This window comes from Thyridium curvatum, assembly GCF_004353045.1.
Source record: "Thyridium curvatum strain D216 chromosome Unknown NODE_42_length_358865_cov_86.645117, whole genome shotgun sequence".
NCBI lineage: Eukaryota > Fungi > Ascomycota > Sordariomycetes > Thyridiales > Thyridiaceae > Thyridium > Thyridium curvatum.
The window spans coordinates 1-27,279 of NW_022156797.1; the positions used below are offsets into that span (position 1 = coordinate 1).

At 56.1% G+C, this 27,279-nt stretch overlaps 10 protein-coding genes across 10 annotated transcripts; 6 read left to right on the forward strand and 4 right to left on the reverse strand.

The window, feature by feature from the left end:
- Window positions 1-428: 428 nt before the first annotated feature.
- Window positions 429-2,021, forward strand: E0L32_007033 (uncharacterized protein; the record flags this gene model as incomplete). Its single annotated transcript, XM_031141732.1, has 1 exon — window positions 429-2,021. One exon carries the CDS (start codon window positions 429-431, stop codon window positions 2,019-2,021), a length of 1,593 nt encoding a protein of 530 aa, XP_030993858.1.
- A 255-nt stretch (window positions 2,022-2,276) lies between these two features.
- E0L32_007034 (uncharacterized protein) lies at window positions 2,277-3,705 on the reverse strand (the record flags this gene model as incomplete). The annotated part of the gene is made up of 5 exons (XM_031141733.1): window positions 2,277-2,483; window positions 2,549-3,023; window positions 3,088-3,247; window positions 3,301-3,428; window positions 3,509-3,705. 5 exons carry the CDS (start codon window positions 3,703-3,705, stop codon window positions 2,277-2,279), a joined length of 1,167 nt encoding a protein of 388 aa, XP_030993859.1.
- Window positions 3,706-4,255: 550 nt separating this feature from the next.
- E0L32_007035 (uncharacterized protein) lies at window positions 4,256-6,633 on the forward strand (the record flags this gene model as incomplete). The annotated part of the gene is made up of 5 exons (XM_031141734.1): window positions 4,256-4,407; window positions 4,460-4,964; window positions 5,033-5,638; window positions 5,696-5,882; window positions 5,951-6,633. 5 exons carry the CDS (start codon window positions 4,256-4,258, stop codon window positions 6,631-6,633), a joined length of 2,133 nt encoding a protein of 710 aa, XP_030993860.1.
- Window positions 6,634-7,163: 530 nt separating this feature from the next.
- Window positions 7,164-8,365, forward strand: E0L32_007036 (uncharacterized protein; the record flags this gene model as incomplete). The annotated part of the gene is made up of 4 exons (XM_031141736.1): window positions 7,164-7,271; window positions 7,336-7,614; window positions 7,678-8,099; window positions 8,188-8,365. The coding sequence occupies 4 exons, from the start codon at window positions 7,164-7,166 to the stop codon at window positions 8,363-8,365; spliced, it is 987 nt and encodes a 328-aa protein (XP_030993861.1).
- A 167-nt stretch (window positions 8,366-8,532) lies between these two features.
- Window positions 8,533-10,952, forward strand: E0L32_007037 (uncharacterized protein; the record flags this gene model as incomplete). The annotated part of the gene is made up of 6 exons (XM_031141737.1): window positions 8,533-8,903; window positions 8,982-8,995; window positions 9,040-9,191; window positions 9,246-9,803; window positions 9,861-10,206; window positions 10,264-10,952. 6 exons carry the CDS (start codon window positions 8,533-8,535, stop codon window positions 10,950-10,952), a joined length of 2,130 nt encoding a protein of 709 aa, XP_030993862.1.
- Window positions 10,953-11,016: 64 nt separating this feature from the next.
- On the reverse strand, window positions 11,017-12,724 carry E0L32_007038 (uncharacterized protein; the record flags this gene model as incomplete). Its single annotated transcript, XM_031141738.1, has 2 exons — window positions 11,017-11,708; window positions 11,821-12,724. 2 exons carry the CDS (start codon window positions 12,722-12,724, stop codon window positions 11,017-11,019), a joined length of 1,596 nt encoding a protein of 531 aa, XP_030993863.1.
- A 744-nt stretch (window positions 12,725-13,468) lies between these two features.
- E0L32_007039 (uncharacterized protein) lies at window positions 13,469-15,452 on the forward strand (the record flags this gene model as incomplete). Its single annotated transcript, XM_031141739.1, has 3 exons — window positions 13,469-13,513; window positions 13,599-15,215; window positions 15,285-15,452. The coding sequence occupies 3 exons, from the start codon at window positions 13,469-13,471 to the stop codon at window positions 15,450-15,452; spliced, it is 1,830 nt and encodes a 609-aa protein (XP_030993864.1).
- A 145-nt stretch (window positions 15,453-15,597) lies between these two features.
- E0L32_007040 (uncharacterized protein) lies at window positions 15,598-17,463 on the reverse strand (the record flags this gene model as incomplete). Its single annotated transcript, XM_031141740.1, has 2 exons — window positions 15,598-17,369; window positions 17,430-17,463. The coding sequence occupies 2 exons, from the start codon at window positions 17,461-17,463 to the stop codon at window positions 15,598-15,600; spliced, it is 1,806 nt and encodes a 601-aa protein (XP_030993865.1).
- A 449-nt stretch (window positions 17,464-17,912) lies between these two features.
- On the forward strand, window positions 17,913-21,186 carry E0L32_007041 (uncharacterized protein; the record flags this gene model as incomplete). The annotated part of the gene is made up of 7 exons (XM_031141741.1): window positions 17,913-18,016; window positions 18,077-18,443; window positions 18,863-19,136; window positions 19,194-19,904; window positions 19,965-20,370; window positions 20,435-20,726; window positions 20,791-21,186. The coding sequence occupies 7 exons, from the start codon at window positions 17,913-17,915 to the stop codon at window positions 21,184-21,186; spliced, it is 2,550 nt and encodes an 849-aa protein (XP_030993866.1).
- Window positions 21,187-21,937: 751 nt separating this feature from the next.
- Window positions 21,938-25,776, reverse strand: E0L32_007042 (uncharacterized protein; the record flags this gene model as incomplete). The annotated part of the gene is made up of 4 exons (XM_031141742.1): window positions 21,938-22,466; window positions 22,540-22,934; window positions 22,997-25,657; window positions 25,732-25,776. 4 exons carry the CDS (start codon window positions 25,774-25,776, stop codon window positions 21,938-21,940), a joined length of 3,630 nt encoding a protein of 1,209 aa, XP_030993867.1.
- Window positions 25,777-27,279: the final 1,503 nt, after the last annotated feature.

Sequence of the window (27,279 nt, forward strand, 5' to 3'; positions counted from 1 at the left end):
CCCACCCCCCCCCCCCCCCCCCCCCCCACGCGCCAATCATGGACGGCCAATCTGAAAGTCTCGACCCAATATACGAACCGGGGCGCTTACCAGACGTGGGCGCAAAATGAGGGCGTAAAAGATACAGCATAGCGTGCGCCACATGGTTGCCTTTATCTCCTCATGCTTTTTTGGCACGTTGATGCATGTATACCGTGATTCATACGAGCACACCCCGTGAAAAGGAGAACCATGGCTGAGGGCAGCTATTACCCCCCCTCTACACCCCGTGAACCCAAAGGAGAACCATGGCTGTGGGCAGGTATTACCCCCCTAACACTCTCAATGTCCCTCAGACTGCTCCTTGTCTTGTCCTACCTCTTTGATGAGAAGGGAATCTTTCTTTCCTCGGGGCCGTAGAATCTTTCCTACCACCTCGGCATTTCATTATGATCGCAAATATGGCTGGTCCGTCGAGAGGGCATCGTAAATTCCTCATTGCCTCTGCCATCACCTTGCTCCTCCTCATCTACGCCTGCAACTCTAGAGGTCTGTTCGTAGGCGACAACCCGTTCTGGGACAAGATCTCAAGACCTTCATCGCCCTCGAAATCCTCTTCAGCGAAGGATGTCGGCGAATCGATCTTTCCCGATGACTATCGCTACGTCTCGGACGACCAGAAGGACTGCGAAACGTTCCTCGGCGCCTCGTACCTGACGGCCGCCGCTGCCAAACAGGCGGACTACTGCGAGGCATCCTCACCCAGCAAGTTCCACTGCTTCTTAGCGCCGCGCCGCGGCGGCGAGTACAAGTCGGATCCGACATGTCTGGCTCAGGGAGTCCTGTACGATCCAAACCCCATCGAATCCCATAGGACGCTCTCCGAATCCGATGCCGCCACTCCGAGCGAAGCACCGAAGCCATTCTCATTGCAATGTACACTCAGAAACTTCACTAACGAGATGCTTCTCCACCCGGAGAGGAAAGACTCGCTCGCCGATGTCCCTCCGGTTGATAAGATGGACGTGTACTGGTTCGATACTGGACTGGGCCAGCAGATGAAGGAGTGGGAGTTTGACGGCCAACGGGAGCAAAAGTGCAACTCGACAGACGACGGCTGGATCCTGCTGGTCCGCCGCGAGGGCAACACCAACGTGTGGCACAAGCTGATGGAGCCGTGGCAAGCCATGCACTCGCTCGACATCATGCAGATGGCCAGGAACCCGGCGACGGGCACGCCGTGGCTGAGCAAAAGGGACGCGGCAGACGTGCGCGTGGTCTTTGAGGACGACCGGCAGGAGGTGTACGACCGGTGGTGGACGATGGTGACGGGCAACGCGCCCATCCGGCGCAGCGACCTGCAGCCCGGCACGTGCTTCAAGAACGTCATCCTCCCCATGGCCGGCTCGAGCAGCCCCTTCTGGTCGGCGCTGCTGGAGACCAACTACCACGACCCGTGCCAGACCCGCTTCCTCCTCGACACCTTCATCCGCCGCCTGTTCCGGTTCCTGAACATCGCGCCGCGCCCGGCGGGCGACATCCACGAGGACCCCACCATCACCATCATCGACAGGAAGAAGACCCGCCGGATCATCGACATGGACTCCAAGAGGCAGGCCCTCGAGAGGGCGTACCCGAGGTCGCAGATCAACATCGTCGACTTCGCCACCATCACGATCGAAGACCAGGTGAGGCTGATGCAGGCGACCGACGTGCTCGTGGGCCACCACGGCGCCGGCATCACCAACATCCTGTACCTGCCGCCCGACGCGGCCGTCGTCGAGATCTTCCCCCCCTTCTTCAGCATGCGCGGGTTCCGCTCCATCGCGCGCATGCGCGGGCTGACGCACTTTGCGGCCCCGAGCATCTGGCCCGAGGAGTACAACCACACCGTCCACGGCACGCCGCTGCCGGACGGGTGGCAGCGGCCCCAGACGGACCGCACGTGGCAGACCGATGAGGTCGTATACATGACGGACGAAGATTTCTTGGGCTACATAGACGGCGCGGTCCGGAACCAGAAGAACAAGAAGCATGACTAGAGTGTGTCGGGCGACTGGTTAGATGATGTAAGATACTTTTGAGGGGTTTGGGCGTTGATTAAGAAAAGGATAATATGCCACTTCGTTGGTTTTGGCGGTCTTGAGGGCTTGAAGGCTTTCTCATGCAAAGGGAATACCCTAGTAGGGAATGTTTCTTTACACTTGGTCGTAGTAGACTGATCAATTTAGATTACAAAATGGAGAAACTTGCTATTCTCCATACAGTGATTCGGAGGTCTTACAATCTATATTGTATCATGAGTATGCCTGCTCTACGTCGTCGACAATCTGCACCTTGATACTTCCGTTGCTCAGGTCAGAGCAGACCGTCAACGCCTCTATAGCCTTCTCCAGCGGGAACTCGTGGGACACGAGCTCCTTGAGACTGATGATCCCGCCGCTCAGGCAAGAGATACCAGCTGGCCAGGTATCTTTGTATCGGTTGATGAACTTGAGGTCAATCTAGATGCAAACCTTAGTATATAGAGCCATTTTTTAGCAGAACGACCAAGAACCCCCCCACTTACCTCCGCCAGAGAGATGTGCATAAAGGGCAGGTTATTCATGACGGGCCTCCCGACGCCGATGACCATGACGGTCCCGCCCCTCCTGACCGCGAAGCACCCCGTGACGACGCTGCCCTCCACGCCAGTGCACTCCAGGACCGTCCTCGGCGCGAAGTAAGGGTCCTCGGCCGCGCCGAACAGTTCCCTGATCTCCCGGGCCTGCTCCTCGGGGCTCTTGGACGGGTCCGCGCGGTACGTCAGGCAGCCCGGCACGTAGGACCGCGCGAAGGCGAGGCGCTTGGGCTCGAGGTCCGTGATGACGACGGGGTGGGCGCCCGAGGCGCGGGCCGCGGCGAGCGCGGTCAGCCCTATGGGCCCGGCGCCGCAGACGAGCGCCGGGTGGCCGAGGGACAGGCCCGCCCTCTCGATGCCGTGGAGCACGACGCTGAGGGGCTCGAGGAGAGCCGCTTCGGCGAAGCTGACATTGTCTGGGATTCTAATATACATGCCCTTGTTAGTTCTTGTGGTACGGGGTGGCCCAAGTACGAGCGGGGACTCACTTGTGCAGCCATCTCGCCGGGTGCACTTTGTAGCGCTGCAGGGTGCCTGCGTAGGGGTAGACACCGGCAAATTGGACGTCGTCGCAGAGGTTGTATCGCCCTTCGAGGCAGAGGTAGCAAGTGCCGCACGGAACGCCGGGTTCTACGGCCACGCGATCGCCTGTGTTTATATGATTCAGCTCCTGCTTCTGAGATGAGCATGGGGCTCCATACCAGGTTTGAGATTCGTGACGCCGGGACCGCACTTGAGAACGGTGCCGGCGGCTTCGTGGCCGAGGATGCAGTCGCCTTCCACCACGAGAGTGCCTATCCGGCCTGTCTTCCAGAAATGGATATCCGAGCTGTACCATCACACATTCAGTATCCGGATGCTCTTAGTCTGTAACGCTGACGGTTGATCGATATGGGCGAAGAAACTCACCCACAGATTCCTGTCGTCTTTACATGAATGAGCGCCTCTCCTTGTCCCGGCTCGTGGACGGGCGCCTCCACCATCTTGATCTTGTGGTCCGCGGTCACCTGTAATGACGGGTTGGGGTGCTTGGGCTCGAACGTGTGATCGGCGCCGTTCAGGCCGCCGTTAACATGGCCGTCAAAGCCGTGGTCTATACTGCCCATCTTCTAGTAATTCTGACAACGCCGTCGTCGATCTTAAACGAATAGTCTATAATGAGTATTGCGGGCGCTGTGGTCAAATCATGGAGTACTGGGCTTTAAGGATGAGAGATACGAACGATAGACTGCGCTCTGGACGGCAACGAGATATGTGCTCATCAACTGTACAATAGGCCTCGGGGAAATGATAGGCGCCGCGTGAGTGAGCCTGCGCTTGTAAATGCAGGCCGGGGCAACAGGGTCTAGAACAAGCAGCGCTTAGCATTTCCTCGACGATTAGTGCGGGTGGAGGTGGTTAACATTTCCGTTTTGGGTAATCCGAGATCTTTGAACCGTGAACAGCGGCGTCGGCCCCAGAGCCCAAAATGCGCTGTATCCCTACTGAATGCTTGCACTAAATACATGATCGTCTTGTTGGTCGATTCAGTACGGATTGCTCATATAATTTGAATAGCTATCACGATAAAAGTTGTTGGAAGGTCGTAGTTCCCTGGAGATCCCAGTTGGACCACTTTCCTTTCGGAATAATACTCCAACACTTCTTTGCCGAAACATGGCTCCCGGTGCCATTGAGACGGTGTCCAAAAACACCATTGCGGTTGCGAACCGCAAACTCGGGGATGAGAGCTCGCACGATATTGTACTGAAGAGCTTTCGCTTGTTGGTAGCAGATCTGTGCCAACAATTCAATGGCGGTCATCCAGGGTAGGAACCTCGGATATCTTGAGACTTATGCAATGCTGACCGCAGAGAACAGAGGTGCGATCGGCATGGCAGCCATCGGAATCGCGCTCTGGAAATACACAATGCGATATGCACCTCATAGCCCTGACTGGTTTAACCGAGACCGATTCGTCCTGTCCAACGGACATACCTGCCTCTTCCAATACTGCTTCCTCCATCTCACTGGCTACAAGGCGATGACCTTCGACCAGCTCAAGTCCTACCATTCGGAGCGGGTGGACGCTTTCTGCCCGGGCCATCCCGAGATCGAGCACGAGGGCATCGAGGTGACCACGGGACCACTGGGTCAGGGTGTTGCGAACGCGACTGGTCTGGCCATGGCGACGAAGCACCTCGCCGCGACATTCAACAAGCCCGGGTTTGATGTCGTGTCAAATCACACTTGGTGCATGATTGGAGATGCCTGCCTGCAAGAGGGCGTAGCACTGGAGGCCATCTCACTTGCGGGCCACTACAAGCTCAACAACTTGACGATTATGTACGACAACAACCAAATTACGTGCGATGGATCTGTTGATGTGAGTGCATTCTTCAATACGAGGGAACAAATGAGATTCAAAGGGAGCGAGCTGACAATCCCATGAAGCTTACCAACACGGAAAACATCAACGACAAGATGCGAGCCTGCGGCTGGAACGTAATCGACGTCGAAGATGGCTGCTACGATATTCAGGGCATCGTCAACGCCATGGATGCCGCAAAGAGGTCAGACAAGCCGACGTTTATCAACATCCGAACCATCATCGGCCTTGGAAGCAAGGTCGCAGGTACTGCCGTCGCTCACGGGGCGGCCTTCGGCAAGGAGGATGTCGCCAACATGAAACGGGCGTACGGCTTCGACCCGGAGCAGTTCTACGTCATCCCCGACGAGGTCAGGGCCTTCTTCAAGAACCTCCCGGCCCGTGGCGACAAGTTTGTCGAGGAGTGGGAGCAGCTGGTCGACGACTACAGCAAGGAGCACCCAGAGCTGGCCAAGCGCTTCCGGGCCCGCATGGCCGGCGAGATCGACCCTAGGTGGCAGGAGCTGATCCCCGCAAAGACCGACTTTCCTTCCAAGCCGACGTCGACACGTGCGGCTTCTGGTGTCGTGTTCAATGGCATCGCCAAGAACATCGACACCTTCATGGTCGGCACCGCTGATCTTTCTCCTTCCGTGTACATGTATTGGCCCGGAGCCAAGGACTTTCAGCAGGTGAGATCCCTGGTCTCGTTGTAGATTGGGAGGAGGTCGTATGCTAATACACGATAGCCTGACCTGGTCCCCGCTCGGGGTGAGCCTGGCGACTACACTGGGCGTTACATCCACTACGGTATCAGAGAGCATGCAATGGGTGCGATAGCAAACGGAATGGCTGCCTTTGCACCGGACACCATCATCCCTGTGACGTCCTCCTTCTTCATGTTCTACCTATACGCCGCGCCGGCAGTGCGGATGGGTATGTATCTTCCCACAAACCGGTAGAATGCATCGAAAAAAACAAAAGACTGACCCTCTCTTACACAGGTGCGCTCCAGCACCTGCGCGCCATCCACGTCGCCACACACGACTCCATCGGCATGGGCGAGGACGGCCCGACCCACCAGCCCATCGAGCTCGCCACCCTCTACCGCGCCATGCCCAACATCCACTACATCCGGCCCGCCGACACGGAGGAGGTGGCCGGCGCCTGGATCTCGGCCATCCAGACCAAGGGCACGCCGACCATCATCTCGACCAGCCGGCACAGCCTGCCGCAGCTGGCCGGGACTTCCCGCGACGGCGTGCTGCGGGGCGCCTACGTGCTGGAGGAGGACGACGCCGCGACGCTGACGCTGCTGGGCGTCGGCGCCGAGCTCTCGCACGTCGCCGAGGTCGCGGCGCGGCTGCGCGCCGAACACGGCGTCCGGACCAGGGTCGTCAGCTTCCCCTCCTGGCGGCTCTTCGAGGCGCAGCCGCTCGAGTACAGGCGGGCCACGCTGCGGCGGCACAGCACGCGCGTGGTGGCGGTCGAGCCGTACGCGCCCAACGGGTGGGAGCGGTACGCCGACGCCGCGGCGTGCGTCACGCGGTTCGGGCACAGCCTGCCCTGCAAGGCGGCGTACAGGTTCTTTGGCTTCGACGCGGACTCGCTGCTGGGCAAGGTGCTTGGGTATCTGGAGAGGGTCAAGGAGGACGAGCTGCTGGGGCGCGAGTTTGTGGAGTTGTAGAGATGTGGGCAACACTGTGCATTTGGGTTGGATATGCATTAGAGGTGGCTGCATATGGTAGATGGTAGGTATTATTCGTTCATTTAGAAGCAAGAATTGGTGTCAATGAGGTTTCTATTTGGTGTAGCACGAGAGGCAACCAGGGCCTCGTGACATCTCGGACTTCAACAAGCACATTGTATTTTGATAGGACGGAATTCAGCACTGGCTATCAGGAATATTCCATGCAACTTCTTTGCGTAGTCCTGACAGAGTGACAAAGGAACGCTTAGTTTTTGCCAGAGCACAGCGGTAGCACATGGGTCGGCCAGGCTACCACTACCTCTAGTCTCTCGGCTTGAGCTACCTTCCTGAAACGGGTGGACTAAGCGCCGGCAGACGTATTTTCTGTGGAGGAGAGGTATAATATGGCAAGACGAGCCTGGAAGTATTGTATTTCGAGAATTTGATCAAACAGTTGTCGATGCTGGGATAATTCGCCATCCTTCAGCTTCACAATCGCAGTTGCATTCCACAAATTCATACCGAAAATGGCACCCCAAGCTACTATCAGACTGGCATCCGGCCATGAGATGCCCCTTGTTGGGTTCGGTCTCTGGAAAGTCCCCAAGGAGACAACTGCCGAGACTGTATACAACGTGAGTGCATCCCTTGGAACCGCCGAAACACAGAAACATGCTAAGTTATGTGAACTTTATGCAGGCCATCAAGACTGGTTACCGCCTGTTTGATGGAGCTTACGACTACCAGAACGAGAAGGAGGCCGGCGAGGGCATCCGTCGGGCTATCAGCGAGGGTGTCGTCAAGCGAGAGGATATTTTCATCACCACGAAGCTTTGGAACAACTGGCATAGGAAAGAGGACGCGCTCAAGATGGGACGGTTCCAGAACGAGACCTGGGGCCTCGGCTACATCGACCTCTACCTCATTCACTTCCCTTGTGCCCTGAAGTATTGCGACCCTGCTGTTCGACAGTATCCGGTAAGCTTCGCGGCTGGTCTCTCATGAGGAGGTCGCACATAGTACTGATTCGCTCATTTGCAGGCTTGGTGGATGGACGATGCGAGGCAGGTTGTCGAGCTCGACCAGGTCCCTATTCGCGAGACCTGGGAAGCTCTGGAGCAGCTGGTCGACGAGGGCATCGCCGGCAGCATCGGCGTGAGCAACTTCCAGGCCCAGGCTCTCTACGACGTCATCAGCTACGCACGCCACCCTCTGTCCTCGCTCCAGATCGAGCACCACCCTTACCTGGTCCAGCCCGGCCTGGTCGAGATGGCCCAGAAGAACAAGATCGCCGTCACGGCGTACTCATCCTTCGGCCCGCAGTCTTTCCTGGAGCTGCCCGAAGAGTTCTCTAAGAAGGCGAAGAACATCAGCCCGCTCTTTGAGACCGAGCCCATCGTCAGCTTGGCCAAGAAGTATGGCAAGACTCCGGCTCAGGTTCTGCTCCGCTGGGCTACACAGTCGTAAGTTCTAGTCCAATCCGTTAATCCTCAACCTATCGTACAAGGAGTTTCGCGTGCTGATGCTGATGACTCGTTTTATGTGCTACAGGAACATTGCTGTTATCCCGAAGTCAAACAAACAAAGAAACCTGCTCGGCAACCTCGAGTCTACCGACTTTGACATGACCAAGGAGGAGCTGCAATCCATCAGTGACCTAGACAGAGGCCTGCGCTTCAACGACCCTGGCTTCTACCTGCCTAACAACCCCATACACATCTTTGCCTAGACTCTAGTAGACTTCCTCCCTTGATCACAAGATATAATACTGGAATGATGAGGAGGTGCTGCCTGTATCATGGCAAAAGAATCTCTTAAGAGTACAGTGCAACAGTCAGTAGACTCCACACATGGATCTAGCTAGCAACTTGGCCAGGATAAAAGCCCTTGATGACGATGTGGATTCTGGGCCAGGATCTTCCCCACAGTCGGCGCTTGTTCGACCCCCATTTGGCAATCTATGGCGGCCGCGTGATCCTAGACTTTCCCGGAAGCGTGTTTTCTCCCACCTGCCGTGCCTCGGAACCGCATTGCACAGGCTCGTCTTATCGACCTCATGTTTATTTTTCCCCCTTTGCGTTTTGCCAATCGAGCAAAACCAAGCGCCAAACAGTAGGCTTCACGCAATCGCAAAGCCGAAAGGGCTTAGCATGGGGCAATGGAGGAGCCTCAGCCGAGCTCCCCTTGCGCTCCGGCAGCGATGACCAAGCCCAGAAAGAGGAGAGTAAAGACGGGTTGCCGCTTGTGCCGCGTTCGGCGAAGGAAATGTACGTGAGAACAGTCAACCCTTCCGCTTCGTAATCACGCCCGGTGCATTGATTCCTTTTGCGCATACCTCGATCCAGTTCGGTACCAGCGTGTGCCAACTCAGTGCCGCCCAACATTGCTGACGCTCTTTCCCAGGCGACGAGGCCAAGCCGCGCTGCAGTCGCTGTGCGGATCGTGGTCTTGAGTGCGTGTATCCGACTGGCTTGACGTTCCTCGACAAGAACATCGTCACCGCTGCGCCGCTCAGCCCCAGGGCCTCCTCCGCTCCCAGATACTCCCGTCTGCAGGTCGGTGTCAATCGAGGAGCTTGGATCGATCGTCAGTCAGCTTACATACCATAGTTTGTCGATGCCACATCATCGCATCATATCGCGAGCAAGTCTAGCTCTGCAAGTCAACAGGTAGCAGACGATGTCAGCCAGCTACAACCCCACAAGAATGCGACGGTGGACGAGGGAAGAAAGATCATCACCATGGAATCGCTTATCAACACGACCGATGTCTCGCCAGGGGCGGAAGTGGAGATGGGCATGACTTTTGGGATACCAGATCACTACTCGGAACCTCCTGTCAGAGAGTCCCCCAGAGACGTTGCTGAGATCACAAGCCTCGACACCCCGGATAAACCTCCAAGTGAGCGATTCAACACTGCCCTCCAGGCCCTGCTCTCCCTCAACAACGATCCGCTCGGGCCCTTCGCCACCAGTCCTTCCGTCACAAGCGGACAGTTCAACAGCAACGCATTCACGGTTGACTACACACCCTCTGACACAGTTGCAACTTTATACGACGGAGCAGTCCAACAGGCAACTCAAAAAGCGCTGCCAACCACGGAAGATGTTCCAGGCGAGGACGCACTTAGACTTATACGGCACTACAGATATGATGTTGCACCCTGGGTATGTGTACTGCCCACACCAGGCTAGGCTAAGGCGCAACAACTAACCAGGAGTCAGCTGGACATTTGCGATCTACGACAGTTCTTCGGCACAGTGGTCCCAAGAATGGCTTGGAAATGTGCTGCGATCCGACGAGAACTTCTGGCCATATCATATACGTCTCTCAATGCGCTATCACATAACCATGATTCAGATATTCCCGAGTCGTTGTTGGGAGCTTTACGAGAGGAAGTCGCCTCTGGAAACTGCGTGGCCGCACTGTTGATGACCCTGCGTGGCTTCATGTCTAGTCCGCCATCAGTCTGGCATACCTTGTTAGACTCAACAGGCATTGGCTCATTGGCCGCTTACTATTCTTCACAGAAGAATGGACAGTACTTGTATTGTCTTCACTTGAGATTAGGTAATTATCCGAAACTAGGCCAACCTGTTGACGTCGTTACTGACCTCTATTTCACAGACCTGACTATTGCTCTGGTGTCTGGCACTACCCTGCCCCTTGAGCATATTTCTGAGGTACAAGGTATGCTACAATGGGACTCTCCACATGTAGCAGATACCGTCTTCCAGTATGTGAACAGGGTGCTCGTCCTCTGCGCCCAGGCTGTCAACATCTGCGCGGAGGATCCTGTGTATCCTCAAGGTCACGGGACGGGCTTTACACTGGCTCAGCAGTGGAGGATGATCGCTGAAGATCTCAATACTTGGTACACCAATCGGCCGCACCAATACCAGCCAATGGTCGAGCTCGATCTCGGGTCAAATAACGCGGAGCCGTTGTTCCCGACGGTGCTATTCACCAACGGAGCGGCTATACTCGGGAACCAACTGTACCACACGGCGATGATGCTCATGCTGCAACACAAGCCCCGAACACTTGTGCTCGATGCCCGCAGATCGCCAGCCTGGTCCCCTCTGTGGCACGCACAGCGTGTCTGCGGCATTTCTCTCAGCAACGAGCGCCGCGAGTACTGGGATCTGACCCTGGTCGCGAGCCTCTACGTTGCCGCCAAGGGCATGACGTATGAGCCCCAGCAACGAGAGATTCTGCGTTGCTTCGACGCCGTGTCGCGTGTCGTCGGCTGGAATATCGGGCAGTTCAAGTGGATGCTGGCACAGACCTGGGACATGCCAGATGGTGGAGGATGAAGAGGTGCGTGTCTTGGTTATTGGGTTTATATCGCATCTTCCCTCTCTTCCTGGGGATACGGCATCATGTTCGATGCACTTTGTAACCCCAGACAGCCTCGAGGTCAGCTATGCGCCAAGCCGAACCCCATCCAGTCTTGGCCTCGATATTTCGGATCAGCTTGGCGATGGTGGCGTGTTCTGACCTATGGCTAAGCAGGCGCCCGGCCACCCACAGAGGCTGGATGGCGTTGTTGAGGCAGCCTTCGTGCGGGTTGGTCAGGGAGATGCCGCAGATCCGCCTCGCGTGCCAAGTCGCCGACCCGGCGATGCCGGCAGGCGCCTGGACCGACCTGGGCATCATATTGAGAAGCAGGACGCAGGCGGTATGGTAGAGCTGCGTCGATGAGATGGCAGCCCAGTGCGCAAACAGGATCTGCGGGAACGGCCGGGTCTCCATCTCGGACGCCGGCAGCATCTCCGGAGGGCGGTCGTCCAGCCAGACCTGCAGGTCGTTCCACAGCGCCTGCCAGCTGCGCGTGAAGACCTGGCTGCTGCAGCCGTTGGCGTCGCCGAGCTCGACGAACCGCGTGCGGTCGGCGATCAGCCCGCAGACCTTGGCGCAGAGGTAGACCGCGTAGTTGGCGTGAGCGTCCGGGCTCTTGGCCTCGCGGAAGCGCTCGCGGGCCTCGGACTCGTCCGCGCCGGGCGCGAGCCATTTCGCTGGAGGGACGAGGGTGCCCTGGGTGCCGTCTGAGATGAGGGCGCCGCAGAGATCTAGAGAGAACACTGTTAGATATTATTGGGTACAGAAATAACGGATCAATGCGTGGAAACGAGCTTTGTCTCTCTGATGTCCAAACTGCGTAAACGAAAGAGATGCACTCACCCATCCTAGCATAGCACCAAAACACCGCCTGGAACAGCCCGCCGCTGAAGCCGTGCACGCCGAACGCGTCGAATAGCGCCGCGCACCCTTCTAGGTGCTTGCGCCAGTCGCGCGCGCTGGCGGACATCATCTCCATGGCGCACAGGATCGTGCAGATGGGCACGCTGCGCGGGTCGCGCGCCTGCAGCAGCGGCGTCAGCAGCCGGATGGTCTCCTGGTACAGCTCGAGGCTGTCGAAGGACGTGGCGCGCTGCCGCTGGCCCCCGGCCTCCTTGCGCTCCTTCTGCCGCGCCGAGAGGGCCAGGATGGCGAACAGCAGGGCGGGGGACTCGCGCGCCCGGGCGGGCACCTCGATGCCGAAGGCCCGGCCCGACGAGTCGAACATGTCGAGCCAGGGGGCGACCTGGCCCAGGTAGGACTTTAGGTACTCGAGGCGCCGGCCCTGGGAGAGGATGGCGTTGGTGCGGCGGTGGAGTTCTTCCTGCGTCGGCGGGGTGGTGGTTGTGATGTTGCTGGCGCTGACGTGGGCCGCTGTTGGGATGGAGGAGGTGATGGCGTCGACAGCGCTGCTGCTGCTGGCACCGTTCGGCGATGTTGCGACGGGCGTACCCTCCCGTGTTGGCGCGGCATGCGTAGCCGTCGTGAAGATGAGATCACGCAGCTCTTCTTGGTAGGCCAGATACCCCGGGTCCTGCGCGAACTCATCGAGGCGCCAGATCGTCGAGGGTGATGAGCCGTCGTCGGGGAACAGAGGTGTCTCGCCGGCGGCGCCCCAGGGGTTGGCACCTATACCGCTGCCGTAGAGTGGCATGTAGGCATTTGCATCTCCCAGGCGGCCGCCGCCGGCAGGGCTGTCGGAGGGACCCGCCCGGGAGCTACCTGTCCCCGGAGTCGGTGGAAACATGGCGCCCTGGGCACTGCAGTGTGCCGTGAAGGATTTGCACAGATACTTAAGAGGTTTGAAGCAGGCCCTAGATAGCAATGCCGTCGGGATAGATCTATCGGTCGTCGCGATATCAACGGAACCTCTGTGGGGCTGGAGAGGCGGTAGCTATCGCTGAGTTTGGCCCTGGGGGCTATCATCGTCGTGCTGTGCCGCCGGATGTATCCCACGAGACGGGTATCTCGGATCTCTCCCTAGCCCCTGGGGTCTGTTTTCTCTTCGTACTGGTAGCGCAGCGTTGGGCAGTTCGTGTCTGCTGATCCAGGGCGTTGAATCTTCAGCCATTGGTGGATCTCCAGGTTGAGCGACGAGGTTTAGTCCGTGGAGACTCGGTCGGTTCCCCTCTGAATCAGGCAATGTTAAGCGCCTCTCCGATCTGGGGTTCAAGTTTCGCCGCGGAGAAACTAGTTCTCGAACTAAGTCGCCCGATCCCGGAAAGTCAATTTGCCCATGACTGCCATCGTCACAGTATTGTGCTTGCAGGTCCGCAGTCCGCGGTGAAACAGGTCAGCAGTGGGCTAATCCACGTTGTCATTTGGATAAGATCCCGAAGAAAGAGGTACAGAGATCTGTGGGGAAGAGCGAGGATATGTTCCTTGTTCCCGGAAATCGAGTTTCACCACGACCGATTTCGACAATCTCCCGTCCGGGGCTCCCCACCATCCGGCCCCGGCCGGCCAAGTTGGCAGCACCACTCGGCGTGCAATGGCCAATAGGGCCTGCGACTCCTGCAAGCGCCGGAAGATCAAAGTGAGCATGCTTGCATCCAGTCCCAGCAGACACCCCCCTGTCCCTTCGCCATGGGACGGCTTGCATTGGAGACACATCTAACTAGCGATTGCCACCCCAGTGTGACGGCTCGCCTACCGAGTGCTCCAACTGTCGGATATCGAACTTGACCTGCAGCTACTCCATCCTTCCCAAGAAGCGGGGACCGAAGCCGAACTCAGTCCGGCGACGTCGTGCTAAAGATGTTGTTGATAGCTCCTCATCGTCTCCTCGCACAATCCAGACCTCACCTGCCCATAATCCAGGAGTGTCAGTGGAAGAGACGAAGTTGCCGGTAGGAGAGTGGTCGAGTTTCGACATCCACCCCCCTTCCCTGAGGTCGCCTTGTTTCTCGAATCCTACACCGAGTAGTGACAGCGTGAACACGCCCGGGTACTTACCTTCCACCAACGTCCTCGGGATTGCAACATGGCCAAATAGCCACATCCCCGATGCCAGAGACGCCGCCGGCGATATCTACAGCAGCCTGGTGGCTGCCATCTGCGCCGCTGTGCCCAACAAGTCTCCTCGACAGCTCGTAGATGACTGTATCAGCAGGCACCTGCAGTTCACATTTCCTGTCGCGCCCATCTATCACGAACCCACCGTTCGCCGCAATGCCGCACGCTTCTTTTCCGGGTCTGCCTTCGCAGCTCCCAATTCGATGAACCCTTTCGCCGCAGACATCACTCCAAAGGAGCACCTGGCGTCTCTGAGGGCCTTCACGCACATCACGGGGCTCTGTGCAAGCACCGCCAACTCGCCAGAGAACCTGGCCGCGATCCCGGCGAGTGTCGCGACAAGCTTCCTCCGAGCCTCTCGCGCCTGCCTCAAGCTTTATGAGGACTACGACATTGAGCACCCCAATTATTACTCCATCATCATTCACATATACCATTCGGCAGCGCTTCACGGAAGCGGCAGGACCATGCATTCATGGCACGAGCTCGGACAGGCCATCATCATTGCCCAGTCTATGCGGCTGCACGACGAGCGTTCGCGCGCACGGTACGCAGCCAATCCCTTGGAGGCCCAGCTGCTGCGCTTCATCTACTGGTCTCTCTACATGATCAACCGCTCGGCGGCAGTCCTCAACAATCGGCCTATCCTCCTGCGGCACTCCATCTCAGACCTGCCTCCGGAGATCCCTTTCCTAGTGCCAGATCGAATCCCGCTTCTCGATCCCACATCTGTGTATAGCGCGCCGCCCTTCGAGGAACGTGTTCTCCATGGAGCGGACCTGTGCCGCCGGATATGGACGACTGCCGCGGATCTCATCGAAGGGATCCAGGCTTGCGCAGTCCAGAATCGAGACGAGCGGGCCAGAGCTGTCGCGTTGACGGACCTCATGTGCACATATGTCGCCTTTACCAGCATCCTAGACGACCTTCCGACCTGGCTGCAGTCGCCAGACAGCATACTGACGGACGGCGCCACAGACACGGCGATAGCTCTCTACCAGCGCGGGTCTTTCTGGCGGTTGAGAGTCGACGCGGTAGTCACCTTTCACTGCCTACGCATGGTGCTGCTGAAGCGGTGCGCCGAGAACGGTTTGGTCACCATCTTGGGTCTCAGCGACGAGCCGCTGATGATCGCTATGAGGACGGCGGAGATTGCCAGGGACTGCTTGGATGTGGTGGACTCGATCCCTTTCGAGTATCTGCAGACGAATGGAGAACCGCTGGTAGGTAATCTTTGTCTTATGTGCGAAATGAGCGCTCAATGAATGCTAATGCTGTTGCCTTGTGTATAGATGGAGAAGCTCCGTCAGATCGGCAGTGCGCTGCTTGAGCTGAGCCAGAAGACCGAGTTCGAGATGATCAAGACCAGGGCGAAGGCGTATCTGGTGAGGTTGTTGAATATTTTGGCTAGGCTGGGTTCTCGTGCGGTCGATGAGCTCAACATTGACCCGACCGAGTGATCAATTGCAACAATGAACTTGGTATCACGCGATGTATATCGCTGAGCTACATTTGCTTTCTGGGAGTCGCTCTGACTTTACATGAAAACCTCTGAAGTGAGAAGGGAATTATGATCAAGGATCTTAATTCTAGATATCTACATCCTCATACCTGTGCTTGCCATTCCTTGACCAATCCTTTGTAGTCGCACAGCCTGTATGGTTCCGTAACCTCCTTGTACCACGAGGACTTCCTCAGATAAGACATATTGAGATCCGATAGGAGCAGATCAACGTAAGGGATGCTGTCAAAGACAAGATCTGGGCACCTATCTCCCATCCCGCCCGTCTCTTTTGGGCGCCTGACCCTCTGATACTCGGTGTGGTAGAACGTCTCCCGTTCTATTTCTTCAAAATCGGCTTCCTTTTGAGATTTATGAGCAAGATGAGGAATCTTATCTTGGAAGAAAGCCGTAATCCACAGTGCTTGTGCCTGACCTAGAATGGCAGTGTGCAGCGTGATATGGGCGCCGACGACTGCAAAATTCTTCATTCGTACGATAGCTGGATCGTACGGTAAAACAAAGCGGTACAGTCGATAAGGAGTGCTGACCGCTTTGTGGCCATCGAGCTCGGGTAGCGGCCTTTGCAACTTCATACTTTCCGGGCGTAGGGTCGCTGGAAGTCTGCGGACCGGCTGAGATCTCAGCACTGGAGCAGCATGGAGGATCTCAGTTCGAGCCTTCATCTCCGCAATACGGTTGCCATTCAGCGAGCCAGGGAGTCCAAGCCGAGGTGCGAGGCCTTCGGGAAAGAATTGGAGACTAGGTCTCGCCTCCCAGCCAGTGCAGCACACAACGGCATCTGCCTGGATCACGGTCCCATCTGAGAGATGCACAGCAGAGTCCGACAAGGAGACGACCTCTGCACAATGAGCGGCGATGCGGCCACTTCTGGCCAAGTCAAACCAGCTACTCTCATAGTTATGGATGCTTAAGGAGTTGCCCATCCAGAACGTGGACGACCAAGGCTTGAGGTTGCTCACTCCTGGGTCGTCATCGTAAGTATTGAACTTGGTGACCTTTGTGTCCAGATGGCGCCAGAACAAGCTGGAAACCTTCCGCCCCAACCAAGTGCGATTGATCAAAGCCCGGATCGGCCAGGCGAAGCTTCCGTATGGATTCGGGTCGAGCCAGGTGAATAGTCTAGTCGCCGATGCAGCGGAAATGGATGGGATGTACCCGCGCATCCGAGCCGGCCAGACCCAGCTGGGGCCACCCCCAGAGCGCCTCATAACCATGTGTGCCTGGGCGCCGAAGCGAGCAGAGGCACTGTAGCAGACGTCCCATGCAGACTTGTTGCCTCCAATCACGACTACTGACCGAAGGCCCTCCAACTCGGTTGCTCGAGCCTTGAAGTCTTTGGCGTGAAAGATGGGACCACTGAAATGCTCTCGCCCGGGAAGAGGGGGAATTAAAGGCTCAGAAGTCAGACCTGTTGCCAAGACGAGTTTCGAAGCAGTAAGCTGAGCCTCCTCCCGTTTCGAGGGGCTCGACGTATTCGAGACGGGGACGGCTGCATATGTCGGGCCAGTTGAATAAGAGATCTCCCATTTCCCGTCTGGTAACATTTCGGCAGACTCGACCTTTGTCCTCAAACGTATTCTATCGTTTAACCCATATGCGTCGCAAAAGTCACAAAGATACTTGTAGACAACCTGTCCCGGGATGTGCTGACCAATTTCAATTCCATATTGTTCGGGAACCAGGGGAAAGTCGCTGAACTCGTAGGTGCCGACCAGGTTATTAGTCTTTAGGCCTGGGTAGAGTCTTTCGTGTGCCCATGTCCCTCCGACGGATTCCGCATAGTCAAGGATGAGAACGTCGGCTTCTTTGTTTACTTCGAGATACGTCTTGGCCATGATCAGGCCATGCCAGCCTATGACGAGCAGTTAGGATCGAAATCACAAATGAGAGGAAGCAGTAAAGAAGCCCATACCAGCTCCAACAATCACAAGATCGACATGCCCCATGCTCTCTTTGACGTGTGTAAGAAGAAAATCAAAATAAGATCGGGAGCAGGACAGATAGGGAGCAAGCCATGAAACACTCTCACGACTTTAAAAGTACAGCACCTTATGTACAAATCGTGCTCCTTCACATCACCGAGTTGGAAGAATGTTGAGCTGTGCACCCCTCCGCTCAGTTCCAGGACTCCCTCCATGATCTCGGAGTGCAAGTTCGGATAAGCGCGCTTGGTGGAATAAGTGTCACGCTAAGCTTCATCAAGTCTCGAATTCCGCCTGGGCAGCACCTCGGCATGTTTCATTGAACCCCGCTCCATGACTTCGGCAGCTAAACCTTGTCAAGTTGCCCGCAGTCATCTCTTCTATCTTTGTATACAAATGCTTCATTCTTCTTCAAGACCATCGCACTTCTTTTTTTGCTGGACAAAGGGTAAACATCTCGACGAAGTCAGAACATGAGCAAGACGGATGCAGCATCGGCCCTGGATCTGTCCCGGTGGCCAACAGCACAAAAGTTCGTCACCCGATGTGGCGAATTCCTGCAAGAAGTCCAAGACTTGTAAGCCTGCCCATTGCACGCGCACCGGAAGAACTCAGGAACTCATGAGACGCGGCGTAGCACCCCTGGTAAAGACCTAGAGGCGAGACTCAACAGAGACTATGGCCCTGGGAATCAGTACTACGAAGACTTTTGCTCTTACATCAAGCAAGGTCTGCAGGAGGGATGGGTCGCTCAGACGGAACTTGACGGGCCGAAATATCGACGCGGGAGGATCTGTCTACCGATCGCTGAAACCAGGTTTTGCAGCATCACCACAGTGTACATGGAGAGCGACGAGGTATATGCTGGCCAGTACCACGCCCATCCGTACGGCGAGATCAACTGCGTCGTTCAGCTCGACGGAAAGGCGGAATTGAAGGGAATGCAGGGTTGGCAGGGTGCCGGTTGGACTTCTCCAGGGCCAGGCACGCATCACTACCCCGAAGTTCGTGGCGGTGCTCTTGTTGCTTTGTTCTTTCTCCCAGCAGGCCGCATTTCATATAACGCGACTCCAGGAGCACCACAGCCCCTTTCTGTTTGATAGCTGACTTGAAACACGCTCATATCTCTACGTTTGACGTTACCAGAATCAGATGCCATGAGAAGATGCCTTTTTGCTGATCTGTGAAGTGACTTATGTAGCCAATAAATTGCAATGTATTATCAGCGACAGACTTTCTCCCTCCCAGTGGCCTCCCAGTGGGTTTGTTGCTATGTCGAAAGTGGATTAGCATACCATCCTTTCGTCCCCAACACTGGTGCTCGGCGTGTAGGCTCGGATTAGCCCAAAACCTAATCCGACACTGGTCCATAAGAACCGTCCCATATCCCCCACACCCCGACTCATAATTCCGACGGTTGCAGGAGGTTGAGATAGTGACAAAACGCAGGTCATCAAAGGACGAAGCATCCGGCTCCTCGCCGAGCCGAGCATGGCGCCTCCGCGTGGACCCCGCAAGCCCGCATGCGATCCATGTAGGCTCTCCAAGCTGGCTTGCGATCACGGAAAACCCGCCTGTGGCAGATGCCGAGCTGGTAACAAAACCAGTGCCTGTGTTTATCGAACGCGGCCTTTCTCCCGAAGAGGACTTCGACCGCCATCACAGATTTCCGATCCAGGCACGGAGCCCACGGTATCGTAAGTGCATTAATGATCTGAAAGTCCCTATCTTGCGATGCTAAAAATTGCGCAGAGTCGTGGCGCCGAGCCCCATCCCCTCGCTGACCCGGGGCTGTTACCCGAACCCAGGATATCTCGGTGCATCAAGTCATGTCGCGATCTTTAATCATCTGTCCAGCAAAGAGGACCCTCTTCGTGTATCGAGTCTCACCGCAGAAGCGACCTCGCTGCCAGCCTTCGACTCATCACTAGAGTTCGAGGGCGAGATCCAGGCGGCCAAAGTTTCCAAGTGTATCAAGACTCTTCTGCAGGAGTTCCCTTTGAAAGGCCTCATAGACTTGATATCTTTCTGGAGGGCAACCGGCCCCAATTTATCACTGGCAGAGCCTTTCGTCGATCTCTGCTACAGTGCCTGGGATGACTCGAGAGCGGCTCTGCCTCAAGATCTGGCTGATGCTCGCTCGCTGATTCAGAACTCGACCCACTCGCTGGCTGATGGACCCTCCTTCACACTTGAGCAGTACGCTTCTCAGTTTTTGGGGCCCAGCACGCGTTTAGAAACAGTAGGCCTTCTATTCTGTGCAGTGATACGAGCTGCGTCAGAAGTGAACATATTTCCTTCTCTGTACTTGACGAGCGACCGCAGACAGACCTTGCTAGGCTTGGCCCTGAACATCACCAATGTTGCTGTCGAAATTTGCCTTTCAATGGATAGGCTCAACGATCTGCAGCTTGTGCTTCAGTATGAAAACTTCATTTCTCACTCATTTGTCTTCGGAGTTCAATGTAAGTCAACTCAGTCATTTCTAGCCCTATTCTCTTGGACAGCATCTAATCGTCATGCAGCCTATCACTCCTACCGTAAACTGGGAGACGTAATCACCTCCATTGTTGCGCTGGGCTACCATGAAAGAGTTGGAACAACAACCGAAGTGCCTACCTTCCTGATCAACATTCGGAGGACCGCATTCGCTCGCACCTACTCAGCCGACAAAAACTGGGGCATCTTCCTGGGACGGCCGCCTCGCCTGGGCAAGAAGTTCTGTCAGCTGCAGCATGCTCTCAGTCTGTCAACCAAGCCTGACGAGGAGCCTCTGGTTGACCCGATCACTGGCACTCACACATGGCCACTGGACTCGGGAATATCAATATGGGCTGAGACAAGGTGGACTGCCCTTTGTGCGTCGTTGAAAGAAGAAATTCTCGAGCTCTTCAACGATGATTCCAGGGACGATATCCAGCGGAAAGTTGAGTATGCTCTCCCAAACCAACTCCTTCGTTACACCAATGTCGGTCTGACAACCTGTTACAACCAGTGACCTCAAGCAACGAGCCAGCGATCAATGGCAAGCTCTTCCTGAAAATTTCCGAATGGAGGGAAGCCTCAAGGACTACAACATCGGCCCGTTCCCGCGAGACTTTCTCCTCAGCACGCGGCTCAACTACCTCCATGTGCTATTTCTGCTCCGCTTGCTCTGCCTGGGCTCAGCGGGAGATCCCGACGCGGATTTCGTAAACCTGTCTCAGGAAATTCTTTCACTTGTTGTAGAGGGAATCGTGTTGAGGAACCACTTGGTCTGTTCAACAGGAACCAGCTTTGAGTGGAAGGTGAGTGATTTCCACCATATCTCATAGTCGTACTGCGTACTGAATCTGAAATTCCTCACCGCAGCTCGCGCATTATGGCCTACCGGCCATTGGAATCATGATGATCGCCATGCTCCGGCCAGGCGGTATGCCTGAAGGTCTACAGGAAGCGAAAGTGATTCGCGATCTCGGTATTGTTGTCACGGAAGTCGACATGGGGACCATCGTTCAACCTTCGGAACCAAATTATGCGCTCCTTTCAAGGGCTACCAATACCATCAAGAAGTTCCTTGACTGCATATTCGCGCGGGACCGACACTATGTCCCACTGCCGGGCACGGAGCCGCCTGATCATCCGGTGGATTTGAGCTCTTGGATACCACAGTCTCAGTTGGAGCCCTGGGATTTTGAGGTCAACTTCTGGGACAATCTTGCGGAGCACCCATCAATGTTCAATTTCCCGTTTCCTACAGAGGATTAGACGTGAGCTGTGTCGCGCAATGACTGGAATATCGAGGTCGAGGATGCCCTGACATTGACTACGGTCCTTGGAATTCAATGCATGCATGCCTGATACCCTTGCCAGGCATGTATATATGCAGCCTGTCACTGCTTAGCAGTCAGCCTTAGAGGCGCAGTCTGTCTGTACCCCTCGTATGTGTGCATAGATGATTGGTGTGAACTCTGTCATTGGCTCGATCAACGGAATACTGCATTCAGACTCGCCAGTTCTGCTAGCACTGCCTCTGCTTTCAGTGCCTGGCTACCTGGGCTGTTCCTTCGCTGTAAAACGCCCACAACGCCTTCGCCATACCCTTTTCCAGACAGTATCGATTTATTCGCACGATCAGTACTCTGATAAAAAGGAAAGAGGATGCGTAAGGGTTTCAAGCTAGGCTTTCTCAGAAAGTAGACGAGCGAATGAGGCCATATGGAGGGTAGATGACATTTCAGGAGGATGACATTCAATGAGAGGACTGTTTGGTAGACTGTTGCAAAACTAGAAGCGCAATCAGAATCAGTCATATTGAATGTATTTACGGCGACTCTTTGCAAGCCTTAATGTGCTCTAGAATCGTAGAACCATTCCATTCCAAAAGAAAAGTAAGAAAAAGAAAAACGAGACCAGTTGTCCGGCTCAATAGTGGACAGCTCGTTGTTATACCCGTGACGAATAGAGTATCTCATTGTGATGACCAAAGCCCTGCCCGCTACGCGTGCGTGTGGCATCCTCACTTCCTCTCGGTCAGGCTCAGCTTCGAGCCAGCGCCCTGATGCCACTTGTCCTTGGCCGCCTGCTTGGCGTCGTGCATGCGCTCGCGGAACCCGCGGCCCCTCTTGATGTTCTCGCGGACCCTCTGGCCGCGGATCGAGGTCATGACGCGCAGCGGCGGCGCCGGGCGGAACTCCTTCTCGCCCTCGCTGTCGGTGACCCAGACGCCCTTCTCGTCGGCGTGCTGGCGGCGCAGCTCCTCGGAGATGGTCTCGGGCGCCCAGCGCTTGCGCACGAACCAGGGCAGGCAGGCGGCGACCCAGTGGTCCGGGACGAGGCGGATGGCGGCGCCCCAGGGGATCGAGATGGCGCCGAGGCCGATGGACAGGCCCCACTCCTTGCCGTCGAGCTTGTGGATCTTGAAGGCCTCGCCGCCGACGAAGATGATGAGGACCTGCCCGCCGATCATGATGAGGTTGATGACGATGAAGAAGTAGTTGCGGGTGAGGCCCTCGAGGATGTTGAGCTTGTTGTCTAGGCGGCGGTTACTGTTGCAGCGCGGGTTTGATTAGTAAAGACGTCCAAGAGTGTGTTGCGATACAGATGGCAATGTTCACTTACTTGATCTCGTTGAAGATTTGGAGCCATACAAAGACGTTGAAAACTAGAGTGTTGAGTCTCTTTCCGGGCTCTTGGTCCGCCGGCATCTCGTCGTAGTTGAGCAGAGTCCATCCGCCGAAGTGCAAGACAAAGGTGATTGCGAGCTGGCAGATGGCCTGGCCAACGATCATCTTGAGCATGCGCAGGGTGATGAGAGGTGCAGACTTTCGGTCAGGCTTGCGGTCAAGCACAGAGCGGGTCGGAGGGTCTGTGGCAAGTGCCAGGGCAGCGAAGGTATCCATGATGAGGTTGACCCAGAGCAGCTGCACAGCGTTCAGCACCGACTCTTCCTCGGCACTGGCGACGGCGGAGACGAAAGTCAGCACGACCGCGGTGACGTTGACCGTGAGTTGGAACTAACATGCGAGGTTAGTTTCAAGATAAGTCCAAGTCGTCAAGCCAAGCTCAGAGAACTTACCTGCAAGAACTTCTTGACAGCATCGTTGATCGCGCGTCCCCACATCATACCCTTGACGATAGAAGCAAAATTGTCGTCCATGAGAATGATCTCGGACGCCTCCTTGGCAACCTCAGTACCGGCGATACCCATAGAGAATCCGATATCCGCCAATTTGAGGGCAGGCGCGTCGTTGGTGCCGTCACCGGTCACAGCAACCGTCTCGCCAAGGCCCTTGAGAGTGCGAACGAGGATGCGCTTGTCCTCGGGACTCGAGCGGGCGAGTACCTGCAGATTCGGCACAAGCTCTTTGAGTTCCTCATCGGTCTTGCGGCGGAACTCGGGACCTTCCATGGCGATCCCGCCGTTCTCGGGATGGTAGATGCCGCATTCGCGGGCAATGGCCCGGCCAGTCAGAATGTTGTCGCCAGTGACCATCCGGACCACCACGCCAGCACGCTGGCAGTCGATAATCGCCTCCTTGACGGTGTCACGCAAGGGATCCTTGATACCAAAGATGCCGATCAGAGTCATGTCCTGGTGAAGCTTGTTGAAGTCCGCCATGCTGGGCTCATCGGCAGCCACAGCGTCGGCGGGTGGCCAGGACTCAAAGTCGCGATACGAGGAAGCAATGGTGCGGAGGGTCTGGCCGGCGTAGGAAGTGATAGTCTGGAGCAGCATCTCTCGGTCGTCGTCGGTCAACTCGGTATCAACCAGTTCACTGGCCGAGGGATCCGAGACGATGCGCGTGCACTTGCCCAGCAGGATCTCCGAAGCACCCTTGACGTAAGCTCTGAACTTGCCATTGGGCAACTTAACCACAGTAGCCATATACTTCACAGCGGAGTCAAAAGGCACGACCTGCACCACGTTGGCGTTGTCGCGCTCTTCCTGGACGGGGCCGGCTCCAAGGTGATCTCGACAGAATGTCAGGAGCGCAACTTCAGTCTTGGAGCCGATAAATGTCTGCTCGCCGTCCTGGTCACCCTCGAAAGCAGTAGAGTTGACCGCGTTCGACTGGATAATCGCTTTCTTGGTCTCATCGCTCATTCCCTTGACAAAATCAGCCACGGGCATGTTCGGCACAGTGTTCGGCGCGTGTGCCTTTTCAGATCCGGCTTCGTCCTTGGTATCATCGAGAGGAGCATCAGTGCCGCCAAAGCTAGAGCTCTTGCCAAGTGTTGCAGCCACCACGGTCATCTTGTTTTGCGTCAGAGTGCCGGTCTTGTCGGAACATACGGTCGTGGCATTTCCCATTGTCTCGCAAGCCTTCAACACGCGGACCAGGTTGTTGTCTTTGACCATGCGATTCGTCGCGAATGACAACGCCAACGTGACAGCTAGCGGAAGACCCTCGGGCACGGCGACGACAACGACGGTAACAGAAACAATGAAGAGTTTCAGGAATTCTTGTCCCTTCTCCGATGGCGAGGCCTTATTCTTCGGAAGCTGAGCGCAGAACTTGATGAAGAGGACAATGAACAGAACCAGAGCGGCGCCAGCGCCGAGCTTGGCAATCCAGTCGGCCAGGATGTTCAGCTTCTTCTGCAAGGGCGTATCTTCCTGCTCAGTGCGGAGAGACATAGTTGTTCGTCCGTAGCTCGAATTGACACCGACAGCCGTGACAAGGAAAGTTCCTGTTCCCTCTTGTACCTTGCTACCAGAAATGATGAAGCAGTCGAGCTTGTCGATGTTGGGGTGGTCCGTCTTGCCCTGTGCGATTCCCTCCAGAGCAGCGTAGAGCTCGTCGCCTCCAACCTTGCGCAGCAGATCCGACTCGCCAGTCGCCGAGGACTCGTCGCACTTGACCCCGTGTCCCTCGATGAAGATGCCGTCCACCGGGATGAGATCGCCAGTCGTTAGGTGCATCACGTCTCCGACCATGACGTCAAACACGTTGATCTCGAGGGACTTTCCCGATCGTATAACCTTGACCATGCGATCGTTGTTCTTCTTGTTGAGTTTGTTGAATTGGCGTTCCATGTTCCAGTCGTTGACGGTGCCGACGGCCACGACGATGACGATGGCCACCATGATGGCTACAGCCTCGACCCACTCGACTTTCGGCTCGTCGGGCGCGTGAGGTGTGCCGAAGGTCTGGTAGAGGCCCAGAGCGAGGGAGACAACGGCGGCGATGGTCAGCAGAATGAGCACCTTGTCGTTGTAGGTCGTCCAGGCGATCTCGAGCAGCGACTTGGGCTTCTTCTCGGGGAGCCGGTTGTCGCGGAAGACGCGCTGGCGGTCGTCGAAGCCCGGCGTAACGGGCTTGTGCGGCGGCGGCGGCGGCACGTCCGTCTTCTTATCGGCATTGGGCGAAGGGACCGCGTCGCCCGCAGCGCCGTGCTTGGGCGTCCCCTCGGGAGCGACCTCGTCGAACGAGACGGCGCCATCGAGGGTCTTTTCGTCGACGCTGAGGCCCGTCTTCCTGTTGGTGCGCAGTCCCTTCTCGAGACCGGCCAGGCCGCCCATGGCATAGAAGGCATTGGGGCTCTTGGGGTTCAGAAGCTTCGAGAGCTGGCCCGGCGAGAAGGCGAACTTGTTTTCCTGGACGTGGAACATGTCCTCGGTTCCTGGGTCAGGAGTAAGTGCATCCTCGAGGTCAAGTTTGAAGTTGCCATGCTTGGCGTCTGTCTTTGCCTCCTTCGGTGCCTCGATGGCGGACACTGGTGCCTGCTCAGCCTGCTGCCATGTGGAAGTGAGATTGTCAGCTCTTGCAAGTGATGTCTCCTAAATAGAGCGATATATCAAGGACTTACAGTCTTATCCGACGCCTTCTCTGTATCCTTGTCGATGTCCGACATGATGAACTAAAGTGTGGAGAGCCAGGCTTGACAGTTTCTAGAAGGCTGTGAGGCTCAGGAGTGAGATGTGCAAGCTTTTCTAAGTTCTTGGCGAATCAAGCTTTGTATCACCAAGAAAGGCAGTGATGTTTTGATGGTGGTGGTGGTGGTGGTGGTGTCGCCCTCCTGTTTGCTGTGGAAACGCGACACACGTAGCGTGACGCCCACACAACAAAGGATTGATTCACTGGGAAGAAAGGCAAAGGAGAGAATAGGGTCGGTAATTTACTAATAACATGGGATGGAAAGGGAATTGAAGAAAGGTCAATATCGTGTCCAGGAACGTGCGACAAAGGCCAGAACATGCGTGACCGCAGTGACCTTTGACGATCAGGTATTGCCTGCCACGAAAAAAGAAATGCCTTGCAATCTTACAAAAGGGCCCGGTGCTTTGAGAATCTTGGCATCCATCATCCATTCCTATGAGCCTGTTTAATGGGAACAACCTGCTGGCCTCTTGGCAGGCGAGCTTGGCGACTTGGCGGCGCGGAGGCCTCCAGCAATTTTGCTGCAAACAACATACCATCCGAGAAGGGGGATGGCACAGCACAGGTCTCTCAGGGAGAATATCAACAACATCCAACCTCTGGCCTCAGAAGCAGGGCGGGTTGAGGTGACGAGCGGCCAAGCGTGCGGCGCGGCGATTACCTTTGTTGCTACCTTGTTGGGGGTGCGTTATTGCGTTGCAATAAAGGCTGTGAATGTGAAATTCCTCTCTTGCATATGGGGATGAGCAGACCCCACAAGAAGCCAGAAAAGCCATAATAAGGCACTCACTATTAGTTGGGCCCTGAACAGGCCAACATGTAGACCTCGTCACGGGCAATCGAGCAGCAGGTTAGGCTGACTTCGATTGGTGCTTCCAGTGGTCAGATCACCGGTGCCCAAGGGGGTTTGAGAAAACAGGGCGGCCGACCGCTAGTTTCATTATCTATGCCAAACATGGCGGTGGCTGTGCCAGATGTTGTGAAACCCCTTCTCGGTATTGCAGCTTGACACGTGTATTTGTATTCTCTTGGCGACCGAGCTTACTTTGCTAGTCAGGCTCGGGAGAATAGACATAAAGGACTGACCACTCCCTGGCCATCTTGGCAATTGAGATGCCCAGAATGCTGGTCTAGTCTGACCGAAAGCTTGACTTCAACTGCCGTACCCAGATCGTCGCTGTTCGAGCATTGGACAACACCTAGTACTTGGGAAGTGCCAGATAGTTGACGCCGTGAGGACCAATGCGCAAACTGTTGCATGCAGTCCGACGGGAGAGACAGACCACCCGAGCTGAGCTCATCAGGTCAACCTTGGGAGACACAGCGCACAGCACCGCAACACCGTGCTGGCTTACCTGGATACGCTGCTGTTCCTATTGGCTCGTGAGCCAATCCTTGCCCAAGACTGAGACTACTAGCGACGATGACGATCATGTCCGCTGCACCGTTGCTGCTTGGCCTCCACACAAGCTTCTTC